The sequence below is a fragment of the Oncorhynchus tshawytscha genome, linkage group LG29, assembly GCF_018296145.1.
Source record: "Oncorhynchus tshawytscha isolate Ot180627B linkage group LG29, Otsh_v2.0, whole genome shotgun sequence".
Lineage (NCBI taxonomy): Eukaryota > Metazoa > Chordata > Actinopteri > Salmoniformes > Salmonidae > Oncorhynchus > Oncorhynchus tshawytscha.
In genome coordinates, this window is record NC_056457.1 from 28,631,850 (window position 1) to 28,655,879 (window position 24,030).

Sequence of the window (24,030 nt, forward strand, 5' to 3'; positions counted from 1 at the left end):
ATCCCCCCTCTATCCTCTCTTCCGCCCTCCTCTCTCCCCTCCTCTCTCCCCACCCTCCTCTATCCCCCTCCTCTATCCTCTTTTCCCCCTCTCTATCCTCTCTTTCCCCCTCTATCCTCTCTTTTTCCCCCCTCCTCTATCCTCTCTTTCCCCCTCCTCTATCCTCTCTCCTCCCCCTCTATCCTCTCTTCCCCCTCCTCTATCCTCTCTTCCGCCCCTCCTCTATCCTCTCTTTCCCCCTCCTCTATCCTCTCTTTCCCCCTCCTCTATCCTCTTTCCCCCTCCTCTATCCTCTCTTTCCCCTCCTCTCTTTCCTCTCTCTTCCCCCTCCTCTATCCTCCTCTATCCTTCCCCCCCCTCTATCCTCTCTTCCCCCCTCCTCTATCCTCTCTTCCCCCTCTCTATCCTCTCTTTCCCTCCTCTATCCTCTCTTTCCCCTCCTCTATCCTCTCTTTCCCCTCCTCTATCCTCTCTTTCCCCTCCTCTATCCTCTCTCCCCCCCTCCTATCCTCTTTCCCCTCCTCTATCCTCTCTTTCCCCCTCCTCTATCCTCTTTCCCCCTCCTCTATCCTCTTTCCCCCTCCTCTATCCTCTCTTTTCCCCTCCTCTATCCTCTTTTTCCCCCCTCCTCTATCCTCTCTTTCCCCTCCTCTATCCTCTTTCCCTCCCCTCTCTATCCTCTCTTTCCCCCTCTCCTCTCTTTCCCATCCCTCTTTCCCCCTCTCTCCCCTATCCTCTCTTTTTCCCCCTCCTCTATCCTCTCTTTCCCCCTCCTCTATCCTCTCTTTCCCCCTCCTCTATCCCCTCTTTCCCCCTCCCTCTATCCCTCTTTCCCCCTCCTCTATCCTCTCTTTCCCCTCCTCTATCCTCTCTTTCCCCCTCCTCTATCCTCTCTTTCCCCCTCCTCTATCCTCTCTTTCCCCCCTCCTCTATCCTCTCTTTCCCCTCCTCTATCCTCTCTTTCCCCCCTCCTCTATCCTCTCTTTCTCCCTCCTCTATCCTCTCTTTCTCCTCCTCATCCTCTCTTTCCCCCTCCTCTCTCCTCTCTTCCCCCTCCTCTATCCTCTTTCCCCCTCCTCTATCCTCTTTCCTCCCTCCTCTATCCTCTCTTCCCCCTCCTCTCCTCTCTTCCCCCTCCTCTATCCTCTCTTCCCCCTCCTCTATCCTCTCTTCCTCCTCCTCTATCCTCTCTCCCCTCATCCTCTATCCCCCTTCCCCTCCTATATCCCCCTTCCCCTCCTATATCCCCTTCCCCTCTCTATCCTCTGTTTCCCCCTCCTCTATCCTCTCTTTCCCCTCCTCTATCCTCTCTTTCCCTCATCCTCTATCCTCTCTCCCCTCCTATATCCCCCTCCTCTATCCTCTCTTTCCCCCTCCTCTCTCCTCTCCTCCAGTGATGCTCCAGTCAGTGAGCTGTCTCTGGAGCTGTTGTTACTGCAGGTGGTTCTGCCAGCTCTCCTGGAACAAGGTCACACACGCCAGTGGCTGAAAGGTCTGGTCAGGGCCTGGACTGTCAGCGCTGGATACCTACTGTGGGTCTATCCACACTATACACTACACCTATACACACTCTACACTACACCTATACACACTATACACACTATACCTATATACACTACACCTTTACCTATACACTACACCTATACACACTATACCTACACACTATACCTATACAAACTATACACTACACCTATACAAACTATACACTACACCTATATACACTACACCTATATACACTATACACTACACCTATACAAACTATACACTACACCTATATACACTATACACTACACCTATACACACTACACTTATACACCACCTATACACACTACACCTATATACACTATACACTACACCTATACAAACTATACACTACACCTATATACACTATACACTACACCTATATACACTACACCTATACACACTACACCTATACACACTACACCTATACACACTACACCTATATACACTACACCTATATACACTACACCTATATACACTACACCTATATACACTACACCTATATACACTACACCTATATACACTACACCTATATGCACTATACACTACACCTATACACACTACACCTATATACACTATACACTACACCTATATACACTACACCTATATACACTACACCTACACACACTATACACTACACCTATATACACTATACACTACACCTATATACACTATACACTACACCTATATACACTACACCTATATACACTACACCTATACACACTACACCTATACACACTACACCTATATGCACTATACACTACACCTATACACACTATACACACTATACCTATATACACTACACCTATACCTATACACTACACCTATACACACTATACACTACACCTATACACTACACTACACCTATATACACTACACCTATATACACTACACCTATACACACTATACACTACACCTATATACACTACACCTATATACACTACACCTATATACACTATACACTACACCTATATACACTATACACTACACCTATATACACTACACCTATACACTACACCTATACACACTACACCTATATGCACTATACACTACACCTATATACACTACACCTACACACACTATACACTACACCTATATACACTATACACTACACCTATATACACTATACACTACACCTATATACACTACACCTATATACACTACACCTATATACACTATACACTACACCTATATACACTACACCTATATACACTACACCTATATACACTACACCTATACACACTACACCTATACACACTACACCTATATACACTACACCTATATACACTACACCACCTATACACACTACACCTATATACACTACACCTACACTACACTATACCTACTATACATACACACTACACCTATATACACTACACCTATATACACTACACCTATATATACTACACCTATATACACTACACCTATATACACTACACCTATAAACACACACCTATATACACTACACCTATATACACTACACCTATATACACTACACCTATACACACTACACCTATATACACTACACCTATACACACTATACCTATACACAATATACACTACACCTATATACACTACACCTATATACACTACACCTATATACACTACACCTATACACACTACACCTATACACACTATACACTACACCTATATACACTACACCTATATACACTACACCTATACACACTACACCTATACACACACCTATACACTACACCTATACACACTATACACCACCTATACACACTACACCTATACACACTACACCTATACACACTACACCTATACACACTACACCTATACACACTACACCTATACACACTATACCTATACACACTACACCTATATACACTACACCTATATACACTACACCTATATACACTACACCTATATACACTACACCTATATACACTACACCTAAAAACACTACACCTATATACACTACACCTATATACACTACACCTATATACACTACACCTATACACACTACACCTATATACACTACACCTATACACACTATACCTATACACAATATACACTACACCTATATACACTACACCTATATACACTACACCTATATACACTGCACCTATACACACTATACCTATACACAATATACACTACACCTATATACACTACACCTATATACACTACACCTATACACACTACACCTACACACACTATACACTACACCTATATACACTATACACTACACCTATACACACTACACCTATACACACTACACCTATACACACTACACCTATACACACTACACCTATACACACTACACCTATACACACTACACCTATACACACTACACCTATACACACTACACCTATACACACTACACCTATACACACTACACCTATACACTACACCTATATACACTACACCTATATACTACACCTATACACACACTACACCTATATACACTGCACCTATATACACTGCACCTATATACACTTTACACCTATATACACTGCACCTATATACACTACACCTATATACACTGCACACCTATATACACTACACCTATACACACTACCTATATACACTACACCTATACACACTATACCTATACACACTATAAACTACACCTATATACACTACACCTATATACACTACACCTATACACTGCACCTATATACACTGCACCTACACCTATACACACTACACCTATATACATTACACCTTATACACACTACACCTATATACACTACACACTACACCTACCTACACTACACCTATACACCTATACACTGCACCTATATACACACTGCACCTATATACACTACACCTATACACACTGCACCTATACACACTACACCTATATACACTACACCTATACACACTACACCTATACACACTACACCTATACACTACACCTATATACACTACACTATACACTACACCTATACACACTATACACTACACCTATATACACTGCACCTATATACACTACACCTATATACATTACACCTTTACACACTACACCTATATACACTACACACTACACCTATATACACTACACCTATACACACTACACCTATATACACTACACCTATACACACTACACCTATACACACTACACCTATACACACTACACCTATACACACTACACCTATACACACTACACCTATACACACTACACCTATACACACTACACCTATACACACTACACCTATACACACTACACCTATACACACTACACCTATACACACTACACCTATACACAATATACACTACACCTATATAGCCTACACCTATATACACTCCACCTATACACTCCACCTATACACTGCACCTATATACACTGCACCTATATACACTGCACCTATATACACTGCACCTATATACACTGCACCTATATACACTGCACCTATATACACTGCACCTATATACACTACACCTATACACACTACACCTATACACACTACACCTATATACACTACACCTATACACACTATACCTATACACACTATAAACTACACCTATATACACTACACCTATATACACTACACCTATATACACTACACCTATATACACTACACCTATATACACTACACCTATATACACTGCACCTATATACACTACACCTATATACATTACACCTTTACACACTACACCTATATACACTACACACTACACCTATATACACTACACCTATACACACTACACCTATATACACTACACCTATACACACTACACCTATACACACTACACCTATATACACTACACCTATACATACTACACCTATATACACTACCTATATACACTACACCTATACACACACCTATATACACTACACCTATACACACTACACCTATACACCTATATACACTACACCTATATACACTATACACACTATATACACTACACCTATACACACTACACCTATACACACTACACCTATACACTACACCTATATACACTACACCTATACACACTATACACACTACACCTATACACACTACACCTATACACTACACCTATACACACTACACCTATATACACTATACACACTACACCTATACACTACACCTATATACACTACACCTATATACACTACACCTATACACACTACACCTATACACACTACACCTATACACACTACACCTATATACACTACACCTATATACACTACACCTATATACACTATACACCTATATACACTACACCTATACACACTATACCTATACACACTATAAACTACACCTATATACACTACACCTATATACACTCCACCTATACACTGCACCTATATACACTGCACCTATATACACTACACCTATATACATTACACCTTTACACACCACCTATATACACTGCACCTATATACACTACACCTATATACATTACACCTTTACACACCACCTATATACACTACACACTACACCTATATACACTACACCTATACACACTACACCTATACACACTATACACACTATACACACTATACACTACACCTATATACACTACACCTATACACACTATATACACTACACCTATACACACTATACACACTATACACTACACCTATACACACTATACACTACACCTATACACACTATACACTACACCTATATACACTACACCTATACACACTATACACACTATACACACTACACCTATACACATACACTACACCTATACACACTACACCTATATACACTGCACCTATATACACTACACACTATACACTACACCTATACACTACACCTATACACACTACACCTATACACACTATACCTATACACTACACCTACACACTATACACTACACCTATACACTACACCTATACACACTATACACTACACCTATACACTACACCTATACACTACACCTATACACTACACCTATATACACTACACCTATATACACTACACCTATACACACTATACACTACACCTATACACACTATACACACTACACACTATACACTACACCTATATACACTACACCTATACACACTATACACTACACCTACTACACACTACACCTATACACACTACACCTATATACACTACACACACTATATACACACTACACCTATACACTACACCTATACACTACACCTATACACACTACACCTATATACACTATACCTATACACTACACCTATATACACACTATACACTACACCTATATACACCTACACCTATACACACTATACACTACACCTATACACTACACCTATACACACTACACCTATATACACTATACACTACACCTATATACACTACCTATATACACTACACCTATACACACTACACCTATACACACTATACACTACACATATACACTACACCTATACACACTACACCTATACACACTATACACTACACCTATACACTACACCTATACACACACCTATACACTACACCTATACACACTACACCTATATACACACTATACACTACACCTATATACACTACACCTATACACACTACACTACACCTATACACACTATACACTACACCTATACACACTATACACTACACCTATACACACTATACACTACTACACCTATACACTACACCTATACACACTATACACACTATACACTATACCTACTACACCTATACACTACACCTATATACACTATACACTACACCTATATACACTACACATATACACTACACCTATACACACTATACACACTACACCTATATACACTATACACTACACATATACACTACACCTATATACACTACACCTATACACTACACCTATACACACTATACACTACACCTATACACACTACACCTATACACACAACACCTATACACACTACACCTATACACACTACACCTATACACACTACACTACACCTATATACACTACACCTATACACTACACCTATATACACTATACACTACACCTATACACACTACACCTATATACACTACACCTATATACACTACACCTATACACACTACACTTATACACACTACACCTATACACACTATACACTACACCTATACACACTATACACTACACCTATACACACTATACACTACACCTATATACACTACACCTATACACACACCTATACACTTATACACACTACACCTATACCTATACACACTATACACTACACCTATACACACTATACACTACACCTATACACACTATACACCTATACACACTATACACTACACCTATACACTACACCTATACACACTATACACTACACCTATCCACTACACCTATACACACTATACACTACACCTATACACTACACCTATACACTACACCTATATACACTACACCTATATACACTACACCTATACACTACACCTATATACACTACACCTATACACTACACCTATATACTACACCTATACACTACACCTATATACACTATACACTACACCTATATACACTACACATATACACTACACCTATACACACTATACACTACACCTATATACACCTATATACACTACACCTATATACACTACACCTATACACTACACCTATACACACTATACACTACACCTATACACACTATACACTACACCTATACACACTACACCTATACACACTACACCTATACACACTATACACTACACCTATATACACTACACCTATACACTACACCTATACACACTATACACTACACCTATACACTACACCTATATACACTATACACTACACCTATACACACTACACCTATATACACTACACCTATACACACTACACCTATACACACTACACCTATACACACTACACTTATACACACTACACCTATACACACTACACCTATATACACTACACCTATACACACTACACCTATATACACTACACCTATATACACTACACCTATATACACTACACCTATATACACTACACCTATACACACTACACCTATACACACTACACTTATACACACTACACCTATACACACTATACACTACACCTATACACACTACACCTATACACACTATACACTACACCTATACACACTATACACTACACCTATACACACTACACCTATATACACTACACCTATATACACTACACCTATACACACTACACCTATATACACTACACCTATATACACTACACCTATACACACTACACTTATACACACTACACCTATACACACTATACACTACACCTATACACACTACACCTATACACACTATACACTACACCTATACACACTATACACTACACCTATACACACTATACACTACACCTATACACACTATACACTACACCTATACACTACACCTATATACACTACACCTATATACACTACACCTATACACACTATACACTACACCTATACACACTACACCTATACACACTACACCTATACACTTATACCCACACTCCCAAAGTGGTCTTTCATTATAGCTACAGACCCGTAACATGAAGTATATATTTGTTAGCTCACTTTCTCTACCTTCTCCTTTTCACCTCCTCTCCCCCCTTTCAGAGACCTCCACTCTTACTTGCTCGGAGAACAGGAAGACGATGCTAACCAGCCTGTCAACAACAACCATGCTCCCGGTCACCAAAACAACAACAACGCTAACCCCGCCCCTGCTGTGGGGGAGGGGCTTCATGCAGCCCATCAGGCCATACTACAGCAGGGAGGACCAATAGGTTTCCAACCCTACCATCGGCCCCTACGCTTCCCCTTCAGGGTCAGTCACACTACACACTACCATCGGCCCCTACGCTTCCCCTTCAGGGTCAGTTATACTACACACTACCATCGGCCCCTACACTTCTCCCTCAGGGTCAGTTACACTACACACTATCACCGATCCTTCCACTTCCCCTTCAGGAAGCTTGAATGTACCACTTGAATGTCTCTCTCTCCTGTCTGTAGATCGTCTTGCTGATAGGGTTCATGTGTATCACCCTGCTGGTTTCCAGTCTGGTGTGTCTGACGTTACCAGGTGAGACATCAACCTTAAGTCATTGTTGGGGGAGTCGTGAACAACATGTAGTTCCACGAGTAATTTAACTATATTTTGCAGTAGCTCAGTGGGAAGTTGAACTAAATTCAAATCTTACAGTAGAGGCTGGTGGGAGGAGCTATAGGAGGACGCGGTCACTAATGGCTGGAATGGAACGGTATCAAACCGCAAAGATATGGAGCCTTTACAATGACCCCGTCCTCCTATAGCTCCTCCCACGAGCCTCCACGAAAATCTTGGTAGTGTTTTCAGTAATTTAATTACTTATTTTCTTCTTTTTTTTTTACATGTAGCTAACTACTGGAACTACACACAAGTTGATTTTTTTTTGCAAAAATTAAATATGGGTAAAATAGTCAAGAATGTCCTAGCCTAATTCTCACTTGAATTTTTTTTGTTTTTGTTTTTCAATAGGTTAAATTACACATTCTGTTAACATCTGACTCCGTAGTGATAGGATGATTTATCACAAAGTAGTTTGTTTTCAAATGAACTTGTCTGACGCACCCTAACACCGGTGCGAGGTATAACAGAAACAGACCAGAGGCAGTGGTTGGGGTTCCTTTTCTTTTGTATGCTTTACTAAACGGGTCTTGTTTCACCCGAGTAAATAACTCCAGTACAGGCAACGTCCAACGCTGAAACACCAGCGTAACAAAACCCATAAACTAATCCGTTGACCAAAAGGCCGTGGCCGAAAAGGGAACGCAATGGCTACTCCTGTCTTTAGACTGTCGTCTAGACAACAGCTACAGGGGGAACACTTCTCTCTACCTAAAGCCTGCCTTGATTGACAGAGAGACAGACCAGTCACAGAAGCTTTCTTTGAGGTAGGAAAAACTTGACGTTCTCACAGGTCCCCGCCTCTACTCCCCATCCTCACCCAGCTCCTCTCCTGGCATACCGATATAGAGGAAGACGCAAAGCAATTAGTGGGCCCAGGTGTGTACTAATTGGCTTTACACTGAGTACCTGTCCCCTGAGGAGGGTGCTGTCGCATCGTCTTCCTCCGGCTGGTCACTGAACTCTCACATTTAGTTCAGTAAAACTATATGTTTCTTAAGGGTAGCTAGACTTCTTCCAGTGGTCAGTAATTGGTAGCTTGGTAAACTATATTTTCAGAGTAGCTTCCCCAACTGACCTCTCATCTATCGACACACCTTAGTATTGTTTTAAATCTAATTATTATTATTTCATCTCAATACTGGAGTAACTTCTTCAGGAATCTCACCTGGAATGACTAACCTGAATGTTTCGAAAGGACACTAAAAGCCATGGTTCTGTTTTTAATGTGTGTGTTGAAGTGTTTGCGGGCCGTTGGCTGATGTCATTCTGGACAGGCAGCTCGAAGATCCATGAGCTGTATACAGCAGCGTGTGGTCTGTACGTGTGCTGGCTGTCCATCCGCGGTGCCACCGTGCTGTTGGCCTGGATGCCCCAGGGACCCACCATCATCATGGTCAAAGTCCAGGAGTGGAGCCTCATGGTAAGAATCAGAGGGTTTTCCTTAATGGAAGCCTCTCTCGTGCAAATTCAGTTAAGTGTGGCAGCCGGCCTTGAATGAATCCTGTTGTGTCTGTACGCTGACGACTCAACAGTCAAATAAAACAGAGAGCTCCAGTCACTTTTAGAATGGGTCTATGTACGCTGACGACTCAACAGTCAAATAAAACAGAGCTCCAGTCACTTTTAGAATGGGTCTATGTACGCTGACGACTCAACAGTCAAATAAAACAGAGCTCCAGTCACTTTTAGAATGGGTCTATGTACGCTGACGACTCAACAGTCAAATAAAACAGAGCTCCAGTCACTTTTAGAATGGGTCTATGTACGCTGACGACTCAACAGTCAAATAAAACAGAGCTCCAGTCACTTTTAGAATGGGTCTATGTACGCTGACGACTCAACAGTCAAATAAAACAGCTCCAGTCACTTTTAGAATGGGTCTATGTACGCTGACGACTCAACAGTCAAATAAAACAGAGCTCCAGTCACTTTTAGAATGGGTAACTAGCAATAGGCTGCCACTAAGTATCTCAACTAAAAGCATCATTTTGGAGACAAATCACTCGCTCAACGCTAAACCTTGCTTACACCTATTGTTGAATAATGTGGCTATTTGAGCAAGTTAAGGAGACGACTGCTAGGTGTAACCCTAGATAGCAAGCTTTCATCGTCAAAACATAACGACTCAATGGTTGCTAAAAATGGGAAGAGGTCTGTCCATGATAGGGTGTTGCTCTGCCTTGACATCTCAGTTGACCAGACATGTCCAACAGGCCTAAGTTTTGTCACACCTTGACTACTGCCCAGCTGTGGGGTCATGTGTAGTTTCACCTGGACTACTGCCCAGCTGTGGGGTCATGTGTAGTTTCACCTGGACTACTGCCCAGCTGTGGGGTCATGTGCGGCAGAGAAGGACAAAGGTCAATTGCAGTTGGTCCAGAACAAAACAGCACGTATCTCACAGACGTACACGGAGGGAATGTGTCAGTAACGTGCATGTCAGTTTCTACTGGCTCAAAGTTGAGGAGAGATTGACTGCATCACTTTTGGTCTTGGTGTTAATGTGTTGAAGGTACCGAACGGTCTGTTCATGCAGTTGGCAACACAGTTCGGACCCTCATCGGTACAACACAAGACATGCAACCAGAGGTCTCTTTACAGTACCCAGGTCCAGAACAGAGGCTGGGAAACACACAGTATTAAATAGAGCCATGACTACATGGAACTCCCTGGTAACCCAGGTAACTCAAACTAGCAATAAAACCAGTTTCAAAACACAGACAAAAGAACACCTTACTGCACAAAAGGGACTGTGAAGAGACATACATTTTATGTATCTTATATTGTAATTTGTGCTGTAGTGCTGTATGTGTTACAGCTAGATGTTGTTTGTATGTACTGATGTATAGACTGATGTTTTTAGATGTGTGTTTCAGTCCTTAACTGTATTCTGTACTATGTGTCATGTTTCATGTGGACCCCAGGAAGAGTAGCTAATGCTTTTGCAGGGGCTAATTGGGATCCTAATAATGACCAAATCCACTTTTCTGGAAGTGTGTATAGTAGGTTGTACTAGTTATGGAGATGGCTGTATGTCCAGGGTTAATATCTTCATGCCATTATGATTTATATTTCAACATCCAATCATGTCTTACCTTTAATGTTGTGTGTGTGTGTGTGTGTGTGTAGATTCTGAAGACTCTGGTCGTAGCGTTGCTGGTGGCTGGTGTTATCCCTCTACTATTGGGCCTGCTGTTTGAGCTGGTCATCGTTGCTCCCCTACGCGTTCCTCTGGACCAGACGCCTCTCTTCTACCCCTGGCAGGTACTGTGTGTGTAGTAGTAAACATCACTGGTTTTTATATGGTATCGTGTGTGTGGTAGTAAACATCACTGGTTTTTTATGGTATCTTGTGTGTAATAGTAAAGGTCACTGTTTTATCTGGTGTGTGTAGGACTGGGCTCTGGGGGTGCTCCATGCCAAAATCATCGCTGCCATCACCCTCATGGGTCCACAGTGGTGGCTGAAGACGGTCATAGAACAGGTGTGTTACCCTGCACCACGTCGCTATCACTTATACAATGATCAATCTCACACCAAGTTTGACCAACTCTTTCCGTTGTTACTAATTAAACTGCTCGGCATCCGACCGTAAGGCTAGTGGATAGTGCATAGGGCTCAGTTCATCACTGGGGCCAAACTTCCTGACATCCAGGACCTCCTATACCAAGCGATGTCAGAGGAAAGCCCAAACAATAGTCGAAGGCTCCAGTTACCCAAGTCATAGACTGTTCTCTCTGCTACCACACGGCAAGCGGTACCGGAGTGCCAAGTCTCGGACCAAAAGACTCCTTAACAGCTTCTACCCCCAAGCCATGAGACTGCTGAACAATTAGTCAAATGGCCACCCGGACTATTTCCATTTGTTTTTACACTGCTGCTACTCACTGTTTATTATCTATGCATAGTCACTTTACAAATGACCCTGACAAACCTGTCCCCTGCACACTGACTCGGTACCGGTGCCCCCTGTATATAACCTCGTTATTGTTATGTCATTTTCTTCTGTTACTTATTGTTTTCACTTTTAGTTTAGTTTTGTAAATATTTTCTTAACTCTATTTCTTGAACTGCATTGTTGGTTAAGGGCTTGTAAGTCAGCATTTCACTGTAAGGTCTACTACACCTGTTGTATTCAGCATTTCACTGTAAGGTCTACTACACCTGTTGTATTCAGCATTTCACTGTAAGGTCTACTACACCTGTTGTATTCAGCATTTCACTGTAAGCTCTACTACACCTGTTGTATTCAGCATTTTACTGTAAGGTCTACTACACCTGTTGTATTCAGCATTTCACTGTAAGGTCTACTACACCTGTTGTAATTCAGCATTTCACTGTAAGCTCTACTACACCTGTTGTATTCAGCATTTCACTGTAAGGTCTACACCTGTTGTATTCAGCATTTCACTGTAAGGTCTACACCTGTTGTATTCAGCATTTCACTGTAAGGTCTACTACACCTGTTGTATTCAGCATTTCACTGTAAGCTCTACTACACCTGTTGTATTCAGCATTTCACTGTAAGGTCTACCTACACCTGTTGTATTCAGCATTTCACTGTAAGGTCTACTACACCTGTTGTAATTCATCATTTCACTGTAAGGTCTACTACACCTGTTGTATTCAGCATTTCACTGTAAGGTCTACTACACCTGTTGTATTCAGCATTTCACTATAAGGTCTACTACACCTGTTGTATTCAGCATTTCACTGTAAGGTCTACTACACCTGTTGTATTCAGCATTTCACTGTAAGGTCTACTACACCTGTTGTATTCAGCATTTCACTGTAAGGTCTACTACACCTGTTGTAATTCAGCATTTCACTGTAAGGTCTACTACACCTGTTGTAATTCAGCATTTCACTGTAAGGTCTACTACACCTGTTGTATTCGGCATTTCACTGTGAGGTCTACACCTGTTGTATTCAGCATTTCACTGTGAGGTCTACACCTGTTGTATTCAGCATTTCACTGTAAGGTCTACTACACCTGTTGTATTCAGCATTTCACTGTAAGGTCTACTACACCTGTTGTATTCAGCATTTCACTGTAAGGTCTACTACACCTGTTGTATTCAGCATTTCACTGTAAGGTCTACTACACCTGTTGTATTCGGCATTTCACGGTAAGCTCTACTACACCTGTTGTATTCAGCATTTCACTGTAAGGTCTACTACACCTGTTGTATTCAGCATTTCACTGTAAGGTCTACTACACCTGTTGTATTCAGCATTTCACTGTAAGGTCTACTACACCTGTTGTATTCGGCATTTCACGGTAAGCTCTACTACACCTGTTGTATTCAGTATTTCACTGTAAGGTCTACTACACCTGTTGTATTCGGCATTTCACGGTAAGCTCTACTACACCTGTTGTATTCGGCGCTTGTGACATAACTTTCCCCCTACGTGAACAATAGATTTCGACCCTGTGTAAAGTGACCGGCGAGGGGGTAACATTGCCACCTCTCCTCCTGTCAGGTGTATGCTAACGGCATCAGGAACATCGACCTCCATTTCATCATCTGTAAGCTGGCTGCCCCTGTCATCTCGGTGCTGCTGCTGTCCCTGTGTGTCCCCTACGTCATAGCAGCCGGGGTCGTACCTGCCGTAGGTCAGTCAACAGTGTGTGTGTGTGTGTCCTACGTCATAGCAGCCGGGGTCGTACCTGCCGTAGGTCAGTCAACAGTGTGTGTGTGTGTGTGTCCTACGTCATAGCAGCCGGGTCGTACCTGCCGTAGGTCAGTCAACAGTGTGTGTGTGTGTGTGTGTCCCCTACGTCATAGCAGCCGGGGTCGTACCTGCCGTAGGTCAGTCAACAGTGTGTGTGTGTGTGTCCCCTACGTCATAGCAGCCGGGGTCGTACCTGCCGTAGGTCAGTCAACAGTGTGTGTGTGTGTGTCCTACGTCATAGCAGCCGGGGTGCCGTACCTGCCGTCAGGTCAGTCAACAGTGTGTGTGTGTGTGTGTGTCCTACGTCATAGCAGCCGGGTCGTACCTGCCGTAGGTCAGTCAACAGTGTGTGTGTGTGTGTGTGTCCTACGTCATAGCAGCCGGGGTCGTACCTGCCGTAGGTCAGTCAACAGTGTGTGTGTGTGTCCCTACGTCATAGCAGCCGGGGTCGTACCTGCCGTAGGTCAGTCAACAGTGTGTGTGTGTCCCCCCTACGTCATAGCAGCCGGGGTCGTACCTGCCGTAGGTCAGTCAACAGTGTGTGTGTGTGTGTCCCCTACGTCATAGCAGCCGGGGTCGTACCTGCCGTAGGTCAGTCAACAGTGTGTGTGTGTGTGTCCCCTACGTCATAGCAGCCGGGGTCGTACCTGCCGTCTGTCAGTCAACAGTGTGTGTGTGTGTGTGTGTGTGTGTCCCCTACGTCATAGCGGCCGGGGTCGTACCTGCCGTAGGTCAGTCAACAGTGTGTGTGTGTGTGTCCCCTACGTCATAGCAGCCGGGTCGTACCTGCCGTAGGTCAGTCAACAGTGTGTGTGTGTGTCCCCTACGTCATAGCAGCCGGGGTCGTACCTGCCGTAGGTCAGTCAACAGTGTGTGTGTGTGTGTCCCCTACGTCATAGCAGCCGGGTCGTACCTGCCGTAGGTCAGTCAACAGTGTGTGTGTGTGTGTCCCCTACGTCATAGCAGCCGGGTCGTACCTGCCGTAGGTCAGTCAACAGTGTGTGTGTGTGTGTGTCCCCTACGTCATAGCAGCCGGGGTCGTACCTGCCGTAGGTCAGTCAACAGTGTGTGTGTGTCCCCTACGTCATAGCAGCCGGGGTCGTACCTGCCGTAGGTCAGTCAACAGTGTGTGTGTGTCCCCTACGTCATAGCAGCCGGGGTCGTACCTGCCGTAGGTCAGTCAACAGTGTGTGTGTGTGTCCCCTACGTCATAGCAGCCGGGGTCGTACCTGCCGTAGGTCAGTCAACAGTGTGTGTGTGTGTGTGTGTGTCCCCTACGTCATAGCAGCCGGGGTCGTACCTGCCGTAGGTCAGTCAACAGTGTGTGTGTGTGTGTCCCCTACGTCATAGCAGCCGGGCCGTACCTGCCGTAGGTCAGTCAACAGTGTGTGTGTGTGTGTGTCCCCCCTACGTCATAGCAGCCGGGGTCGTACCTGCCGTAGGTCAGTCAACAGTGTGTGTGTGTGTGTGTGTCCCCTACGTCATAGCAGCCGGGGTCGTACCTGCCGTAGGTCAGTCAACAGTGTGTGTGTGTGTGTGTGTCCCCTACGTCATAGCAGCCGGGGTGAGTATGCCGTGGTCAGTCAACAGTGTGTGTGTGTGTGTGTGTGTGTGTGTGTGTGTAATAGATCAGCCGGGGTGTGACTGTGTGGTCAGTCACTAATAGATCAGTGTGTGGTGTGTGTGTGTGTGTGTGTGTGTGTGTGTGTGTGTGTGTGTTTGTTTGTTTGCATGTTCATGGGAAGTGACACACTTGTGGGTGAGTATGAAGTGTTCAGCTCTAACTCTACTAATAGATCTGTACCCCTCCTGGTGTGACTCCAGATATAACTCTACTAATAGATCTGTACCCCTCCTGGTGTGACTCCAGATATAACTCTACTAATAGATCTGTACCCCTCCTGGTGTGACTCCAGATATAACTCTACTAATAGATCTGTACCCCTCCTGGTGTGACTCCAGATATAACTCTACTAATAGATCTGTACCCCTCCTGGTGTGACTCCAGATATAACTCTACTAATAGATCTGTACCCCTCCTGTGACTCCAGATATAACTCTACTAATAGATCTGTACCCCTCCTGGTGTGACTCCAGATATAACTCTACTAATAGATCTGTACCCCTCCTGGTGTGACTCCAGATATAACTCTACTAATAGATCTGTACCCCTCCTGGTGTGACTCCAGATATAACTCTACTAATAGATCTGTACCCCTCCTGGTGTAACTCCAGATATAACTACTAATAGATCTGTTCCCCTCCTGGTGTGGCAGGTCTGTCAGGTGTGTCAGGTGTGACTCCAGAGATGCAGATTCTGATTCAGAGGAGGATCTACCCGTTCCTCCTGATGGTGGTGTCCATCATCGGCATCCTCTCCTTCCAGATACGACAGTTCAAGCGTCTTTACGAACACATCAAGAACGACAAGTAAGCACCCACCCCTATCTCCATACCTGGCCTGTTCCTTAACAGCTCCTTGTATAGGGATAGTACAACCCTGGTCCCAGGGAGTTTCAGGATATGCAGGCTTTTGTTCCAGCCCAGCACTTCCACATCTGATTTTAACTATTCAAGGTCTTGATCTGCAGCTGACACAAACTAGGTAAATGCTCTAGTATTGTGATTGACATGTGACTGTGTTTTTTTAACCCCGTGTCCTCTTTGCCTTCCTGCAGGTACCTGGTTGGCCAGCGGCTTGTCAACTACGAACGCAAGGCTAGGGGAACCAGCTCTGTTCCTCCCCCTAACTCTATCCCAGAGTAGTCAAGTTTGCTTTTGGAAACCACCCATCTCGTGTCCTCCCTCCCCCTCTCTCTCTCTCCCTCCCCCTCTCTCTCTCTCCCTCCATCCCTCCCTCACCCTCCTTCCACCCCTCCCCCTCTCTCCCCCTCTCTCCCCCTCCCTCCCCCCTCTCCCCCTCTCCCTCCTCTCCCCTTCCTCTCTCCCTCTCTCTCTCTCTCTCCTTCCTCTCTCTCTCTCCTCTCCCTTCCTCTCTCTCCCCCTCTCCCCTTCCTCTCTCTCTCCCTCTCTCCTTCCTCTCTCTCTCTCCTCTCTCTCTCCCTTCCTCTCTCTCTCTCCCTCTCTCCCTTCTCTCTCTCTCCCCTCTCTCCCTTCCTCTCTCTCTCCCCTCTCCCTTCCTCTCTCTCTCTCCCCCTCTCCTCCTCTCCTCTCTCCTCCTTCCTCTCTCTCTCTCTCCCTTCCTCTCTCTCTCCCCCTCTCTCCCTTCCTCTCTCTCTCCCCCCCTCCCCTTCCTCTCTCTCTCTCCCCCCCCTCTCCCTTCCTCTCTCTCTCCCCCTCTCCCCTTCCTCTCTCTCTCTCCCCCTCTCTCCCTTCCTCTCCCCTCCCTTTCCCTCTCTCTCCTTCCCCCCCTCTCCCTGTCATGTTCATGCCTTGCTAAGTGTTAAGTGCAGCCTGAGGATTGTACATATGTAAATACTTTGGATGCAGACTTGTCTGAAATTGGACAGATTTGGATTAATGCAATGACCATTGTACATCTTAAGTGTATGTATATTAATTTATTAAATCAAACTCACAATTTGTTTCTGTCTTGTTTATCATGAAGAAGAAGAGAAAAACATTTTAAAAAATGTTGAGGGGTGGTGTCATAGTTTCATCCTTTGGGACAAGTTGAGATTCCAGTATTATTCCAAACTCCTCTTTTAGTATGTCAGGTATCTCTTCATCAGTCAGCTCTCTGCTGGCTTTAGTCACAGTCCCAGCTTCATCTGAGGGAAACTGGGTGGTGATGAGTTTATGGCCCATGTAGGTGAGCCTCCCGGTAGGCTTCAGCATGGAGCAGAGAGACTTGCAGAAGAAGATGGAGCTAGGGGAGCTCTGATGGTAGTCACACATCTCTATGAAGTCTCCTCTGTGTCTTGTGTCCAGAGTGAACTTGTATAGCTCAGTCCAGAGCCCAGTTTCTCTCTCTTCATCTTGCCACTCCAGAAAGTGCATCTCTCCCGCTCGTCTGATCCTGTACACTCTGTGGCCCTGCTTCTGAGGTTCTTCCGTCTCTAAGGACATGGGGAGCTCGAACCCTGATCCACCAAATGCCACGTCGCACAGCCACCGATGCCCCTCGAGCATCACCATGGAGATGAAGTGGCCGAACGGCGGGCCGTACCACCCTGTGATGGCGTCTCTCACTTGGCTCGCTAGGATGGTGACCTCGAATCCCATTTCCGACAGAAGCCAGGAGAACAGACCGTTGTTCTCGAAGCAGAACCCTCCGCGGCGGTGGTTAACGATTTTATCATAGAGGTGCGGGAGTTCGAGTCGTACGCGCCCCCCGCTGTGGATGGTGAGATTCTCGAAAGGGAGTCCTCAGATGACAGCGGTGTACACGCTGGAGCGCGTCCAAGGTCGGCGTTGGCAACGCTGGTCCCTCATACCCAATGCGTAGAAAATACTTCTGAACATCCATTTCTAATCGAGAACTTCCTAATCGAAAATGTTTTTTAAAAAGTAAAATATTTCGTTCACTTTATACAAAATACGATGTATCTTTAATAACAATGTCGATGGGAAGATATGCTATGCCTGGGATTTTGAAAATAGATTAGGCGAAATCTGCAGTTCCTGTGGTGTGTAGGATATTCCTTTCAGTCTGCTTTCAGTCCTGCCAAAGGTTATATATTACCCTGGTAAGCGGACGTGCTGCCTCCTGGCGGACACACCAATCATTAGTGATTTGGAAAGAATAGTCCAAGCAGACTGAACGCTAATAAAGCAAGCAGGTATTGTAGGTCCAGGTCTAAAACTCATACAATATACAATCCTAATTAAAGAGACGCCTAGATTAGTAGAATATGTCTAGGGACCTGATTAAGGTTAATTTAACAAAGGCATCCAAAATCGAAACTAGAAATCAAGAGATTAACAAAAGCATGCAAAACAGAACTCCAAAGCTTCTCCTTTTATTTTATTTCCGGGCCAGGGCTTATTCGTTACCGTTTAACAACCAGACGGAAGCAAACAGAAAGGGACCTACAATTGCATGTAATCGGTTGCGCAACAGAGAGGATATTTTGCAACAGAATCGGCGTAATGAATACACCCCAGATGAACTAGCGCCGAATACAACAGGATGTAAACCTTACATATATACTATATATATAAGTGTGGGACACTTGCACACTCTACCGGGAGACGAAGGGAAATGCACAGGGGAGTGTGGTCGGTGACGTCACGCAAACTCTCCCATGGGGTGGGATCGTCACCAGATACCACAGCTACAAAGTTATAATCGCCGCACATTTCTACTATTTATGTCTTTAAAATTTGATTTTAAACCTAACTTTAACCTCACTGCTAACCTTAAATTGAGACCACCCAAAAAATATATATACATGTATTTTTACGTTATAGTAGTGCTAATTTGTACCTCAAGGCCTGGAACACAGTGAGCGGAGCGAGATGGGGTGGGTGGGGGTATCCGGGGGCTCAGAGGTACCGGAACACAATGAGGAAAAAAGTGTCCAAAACACCATGGCAGCCAAGTAGCCTACTACCTACTTGAAGAGTGCTGTCCTGTTTCACCTCCATAGATAGTAGGCTACTTGGAGAGTGCTGTCCGTTTCACCTCCATAGATAGTAGACAGCACTCTCCAAGTAGCCTACTATCTATGGAGGTGAAACGGACAGCACTCCAAGGTGCTAATTTATTCAAAGTATTTTAGAATTCACTGCAGTATGCCCACATACTTGAGTATAGCGGTGTTTACACAAGTCCGAATTTCATGTAGCCCAATTTTCTAGACATCAATGTACAACAAACTGTTAAGAAGACGCTGCAGAACACCCGCTGTGGGGTTCACAAGACCCGAATTTCATATCATTTTCAAGACATCGATGTAGCAGTAAAACATATAGCGCAATATCGGAATATAACTTCAAATGAAATAAATCAATGTAGGCTACAGCAGAACACACACATGAGAATATATAGGCCTGCTGCCTCTGTGGTAATATGAAGCACATCAAGATTACAAGTTACAGGGAATAATGTCCTGCCTTAGTTTTCAAAACCACCCACAATTACTCTCCCCGTTGCAAGTCCATTTAACTCCTGAGAGTCAACTTCTTGCTCAAAGCCATGAGCGGGCATGTGGCTGTGATGTTTAATCTCCTTCTAAGGCTGTTCTGAAGACTGTCTGGGCCTGTGGCTGTGATGTTTAACCTCCTTCTAAGGCTGTTCTGAAGACTGTCTGGGCCTGTGGCTGTGATGTTTAACCTCCTTCTAAGGCTGTTCTGAAGACTGTCTGGGCCTGTGGCTGATGTTTAACCTCCTTCTAAGGCTGTTCTGAAGACTGTCTGGGCCTGTGGCTGTGATGTTTAACCTCCTTCTAAGGCTGTTCTGAAGACTGTCTGGGCCTGTGGCTGATGTTTAACCTCCTTCTAAGGCTGTTCTGAAGACTTTGGCTGTAGTTTCTATCTTTTGTTCCTTCTTCTTCGTCTTGAGTGTTAACCTGGGTGTCCTCTTTAGCCTTGTCTACAAGGCTTGCTGCCACAAAATGCGCCTTGGTTCAGGCATGTTCCAAAATCTTTTTACTGAGGGCTCTTTGTTGTTGTTGTTTGTAAGTCTGATGCATAGGACAGTCATTTACTGTACACTCCACCCACTCTTCTGCTAGTGGAATCCCTCCAGTTGTTTGTAAGTCTGATGCATAGGACAGTCATTTACTGTACACTCCACCCACTCTTCTGCTAGTGGAATCCCTCCAGTTGTTTGTAGACACAAGCGCCATACCTTTTTGCATGTTGTCCAGCCCAACCCCATGACAAGCCAGGGGTTAAATCTTCGCTTTGTAGGTGGATGCACTGCCCCCCTCCTCCCAGCTCCCCGTCTCCCTCTCCCACTGAGTCTAACTCACTAGCAGGCCTATTAGCTAGTGGAGGTGCCAGTGGTCATGCTGAACTGGCGGGATTAGCATCGACCTCAGGAACAGTTTGCCCCCTCACTCCTCTCCTCCGGCACTGACAGTTCTCTGGCTCGTTCTGGATTCAATTCACCATCTTTCTCTGGATTTTTGGCTTGAAAAATGTCAAACTCGATTGCCTTTTCTTATACATTTTTTATCTGGCTTTCCCACGCTTCAGATTCAGTAGGGACATGACTAGACTAGGCTACGTGAAGTGATTACGTTGTGACCTTAACACTGATTGCTTTTATTAGAATGTCTACCGTGCGAGCAGTGAAATAATTAATCAATCATGCTGTGAGAGGTCAAGATGCCGGAACAAACCAAGTCAAATCTGAGTGGTACGGGATCTGGGCAAATAGGTCCCGGAACAAACCAAGTCAAATCTGAGTGGTACCGGATCTGGGCAAATAGGTCCCGGAACAAACCAAGTCAAATCCGAGATGTTCCGGATCCTGTTCTGGCAGGATCCAGCTCAAATGAAGCACTGGTGCCATCTAGTGGAAACCCTTCAGATGGGAGAGTAAAGATGGCGCCCACCCACATACTGCAATGCTGTCAACAGGGCTTAGCTTGGGTACCTGTTGTTTTTGTCATCCTAGTCATATGTTGATATTAGAGACCGTGTGAGGATATGACGGATCCGAGTGACTTGGTGTATAGAGAGGAGAGGTCCTAGAAGTGTGCAGAGCCTGAGATGCCCCTGAGAGGGTCGAGAGGAGGATCTGATGGTTCACGATGTCCAAGGCAGCGGATAGATCTAGGAGGATGAGAACAAAGGAGAGATTCAGCTTTTGCAGTGCGGTGAACCTCGGTGGTACACACAAACACACACACACAGTTCAGAGTCAATTATGAAACTACTACAAAATGCAACCCTTCGTAGACTTGTCCTGGATGTTTTGACTGTGTTTACTGCAATGTGTCTCTGACTGGGACTGTATGTGCCTCTTGCAGTCCTCTACATGGTGTTCTTCCACCTGACCATCATGTTTGTGTGGTCCTACTGGAACACCATCTTAACCAGTCCTGCCAACCTCTCCAAAGAGGTACCTTTCCTTTAGATACCTGCCCTGAAACATCTCCAATGATGTGTAAGTGTACTGTTCTAATGTTCAGACGAAGTAAGGTCATAACTCAACTTCGCTCTCGCTCTCTCTCGCGCTCTCGAAACAAAAGTGAAATGAACAGTAAACATAAATATGGGTTGTATTTACAGTGGTGTTTGTTCTTCACTGGTTGTCACAAATCTTGCTGCTGTGATGGCAGACTGTGGTATTTCACCCAATTGATATGAGAGTTTATCAAAATTGGATTAATCAAAGTCTTTCTTTCAGGGTGAACAACTGTGTGGGATATTTCTGTTTGTTCATTGCAGCCACGTACTGCAGTATTCCATCAAGTTCTGGACAGTGAGTAATGATTTCCCATCTCCTCCATCCCTCAGTCTGTTCACATTTAGCCTCCCCTCTGACCCCCCCCCTTTCTCTCTCTCTCCATCACACACAGACATGATTATTGTCCCCTGGTCTATCCGTTCATGTCTACCATGCCCTCCTGTCCCCCTCCCCCTCCTTCCTCTCCGTTCATTTCTACCATGCCCTGCCCCCCTTCCTCTCCGTTCATGTCTACCATGCCCTCCTGTCCCCCCTCCTTCCTCTCTGTTCATTTCTACCATGCCCTCCTGTCCCCCCTTCCTTCTTCTCCGTTCATGTCAACCATGCCCTCCTCTGTCCCCCCTTCCTTCTTCTCCGTTCATGTCATCCATGCCCTCCTGTCCCCCCTTCCTTCTTCTCCGTTCATGTCATCCATGCCCTCCTGTCCCCCCTTCCTTCCTCTCCGTTCGTTTCTACCATGCCCTCCTGCCCCCTCTCCTTCCCCTCTGTTCATGTCTACCATGCCCT

General features: G+C 44.5%; 1 protein-coding gene and 1 pseudogene across 2 annotated transcripts in view; one reads left to right on the top strand and one right to left on the bottom strand.

Moving 5' to 3' along the window:
* The window catches only part of LOC112227652 (E3 ubiquitin-protein ligase MARCHF6-like), a 34,727-nt gene extending 16,638 nt beyond the window's left edge, over positions 1-18,089 (top strand). Inside the window, exons 18-26 of one of the 2 annotated variants that reach the window (XM_042308447.1) lie at positions 1,395-1,532; positions 8,969-9,227; positions 9,368-9,437; positions 10,763-10,944; positions 12,654-12,788; positions 12,919-13,008; positions 15,009-15,141; positions 17,477-17,630; positions 17,879-18,089. In XM_042308447.1, coding sequence (XP_042164381.1) covers positions 1,395-1,532; positions 8,969-9,227; positions 9,368-9,437; positions 10,763-10,944; positions 12,654-12,788; positions 12,919-13,008; positions 15,009-15,141; positions 17,477-17,630; positions 17,879-17,966 — 1,249 coding nt within the window. In that variant the 3' untranslated portion in view covers positions 17,967-18,089. The remainder of the gene's footprint in view (positions 1-1,394; positions 1,533-8,968; positions 9,228-9,367; positions 9,438-10,762; positions 10,945-12,653; positions 12,789-12,918; positions 13,009-15,008; positions 15,142-17,476; positions 17,631-17,878) is intronic. The other variant, XM_042308448.1, reaches the window with a different exon arrangement.
* Positions 18,090-18,701: 612 nt separating this feature from the next.
* Positions 18,702-20,133, bottom strand: LOC112227651 (annotated as a pseudogene).
* Between the last annotated feature and the right edge of the window lie 3,897 nt (positions 20,134-24,030).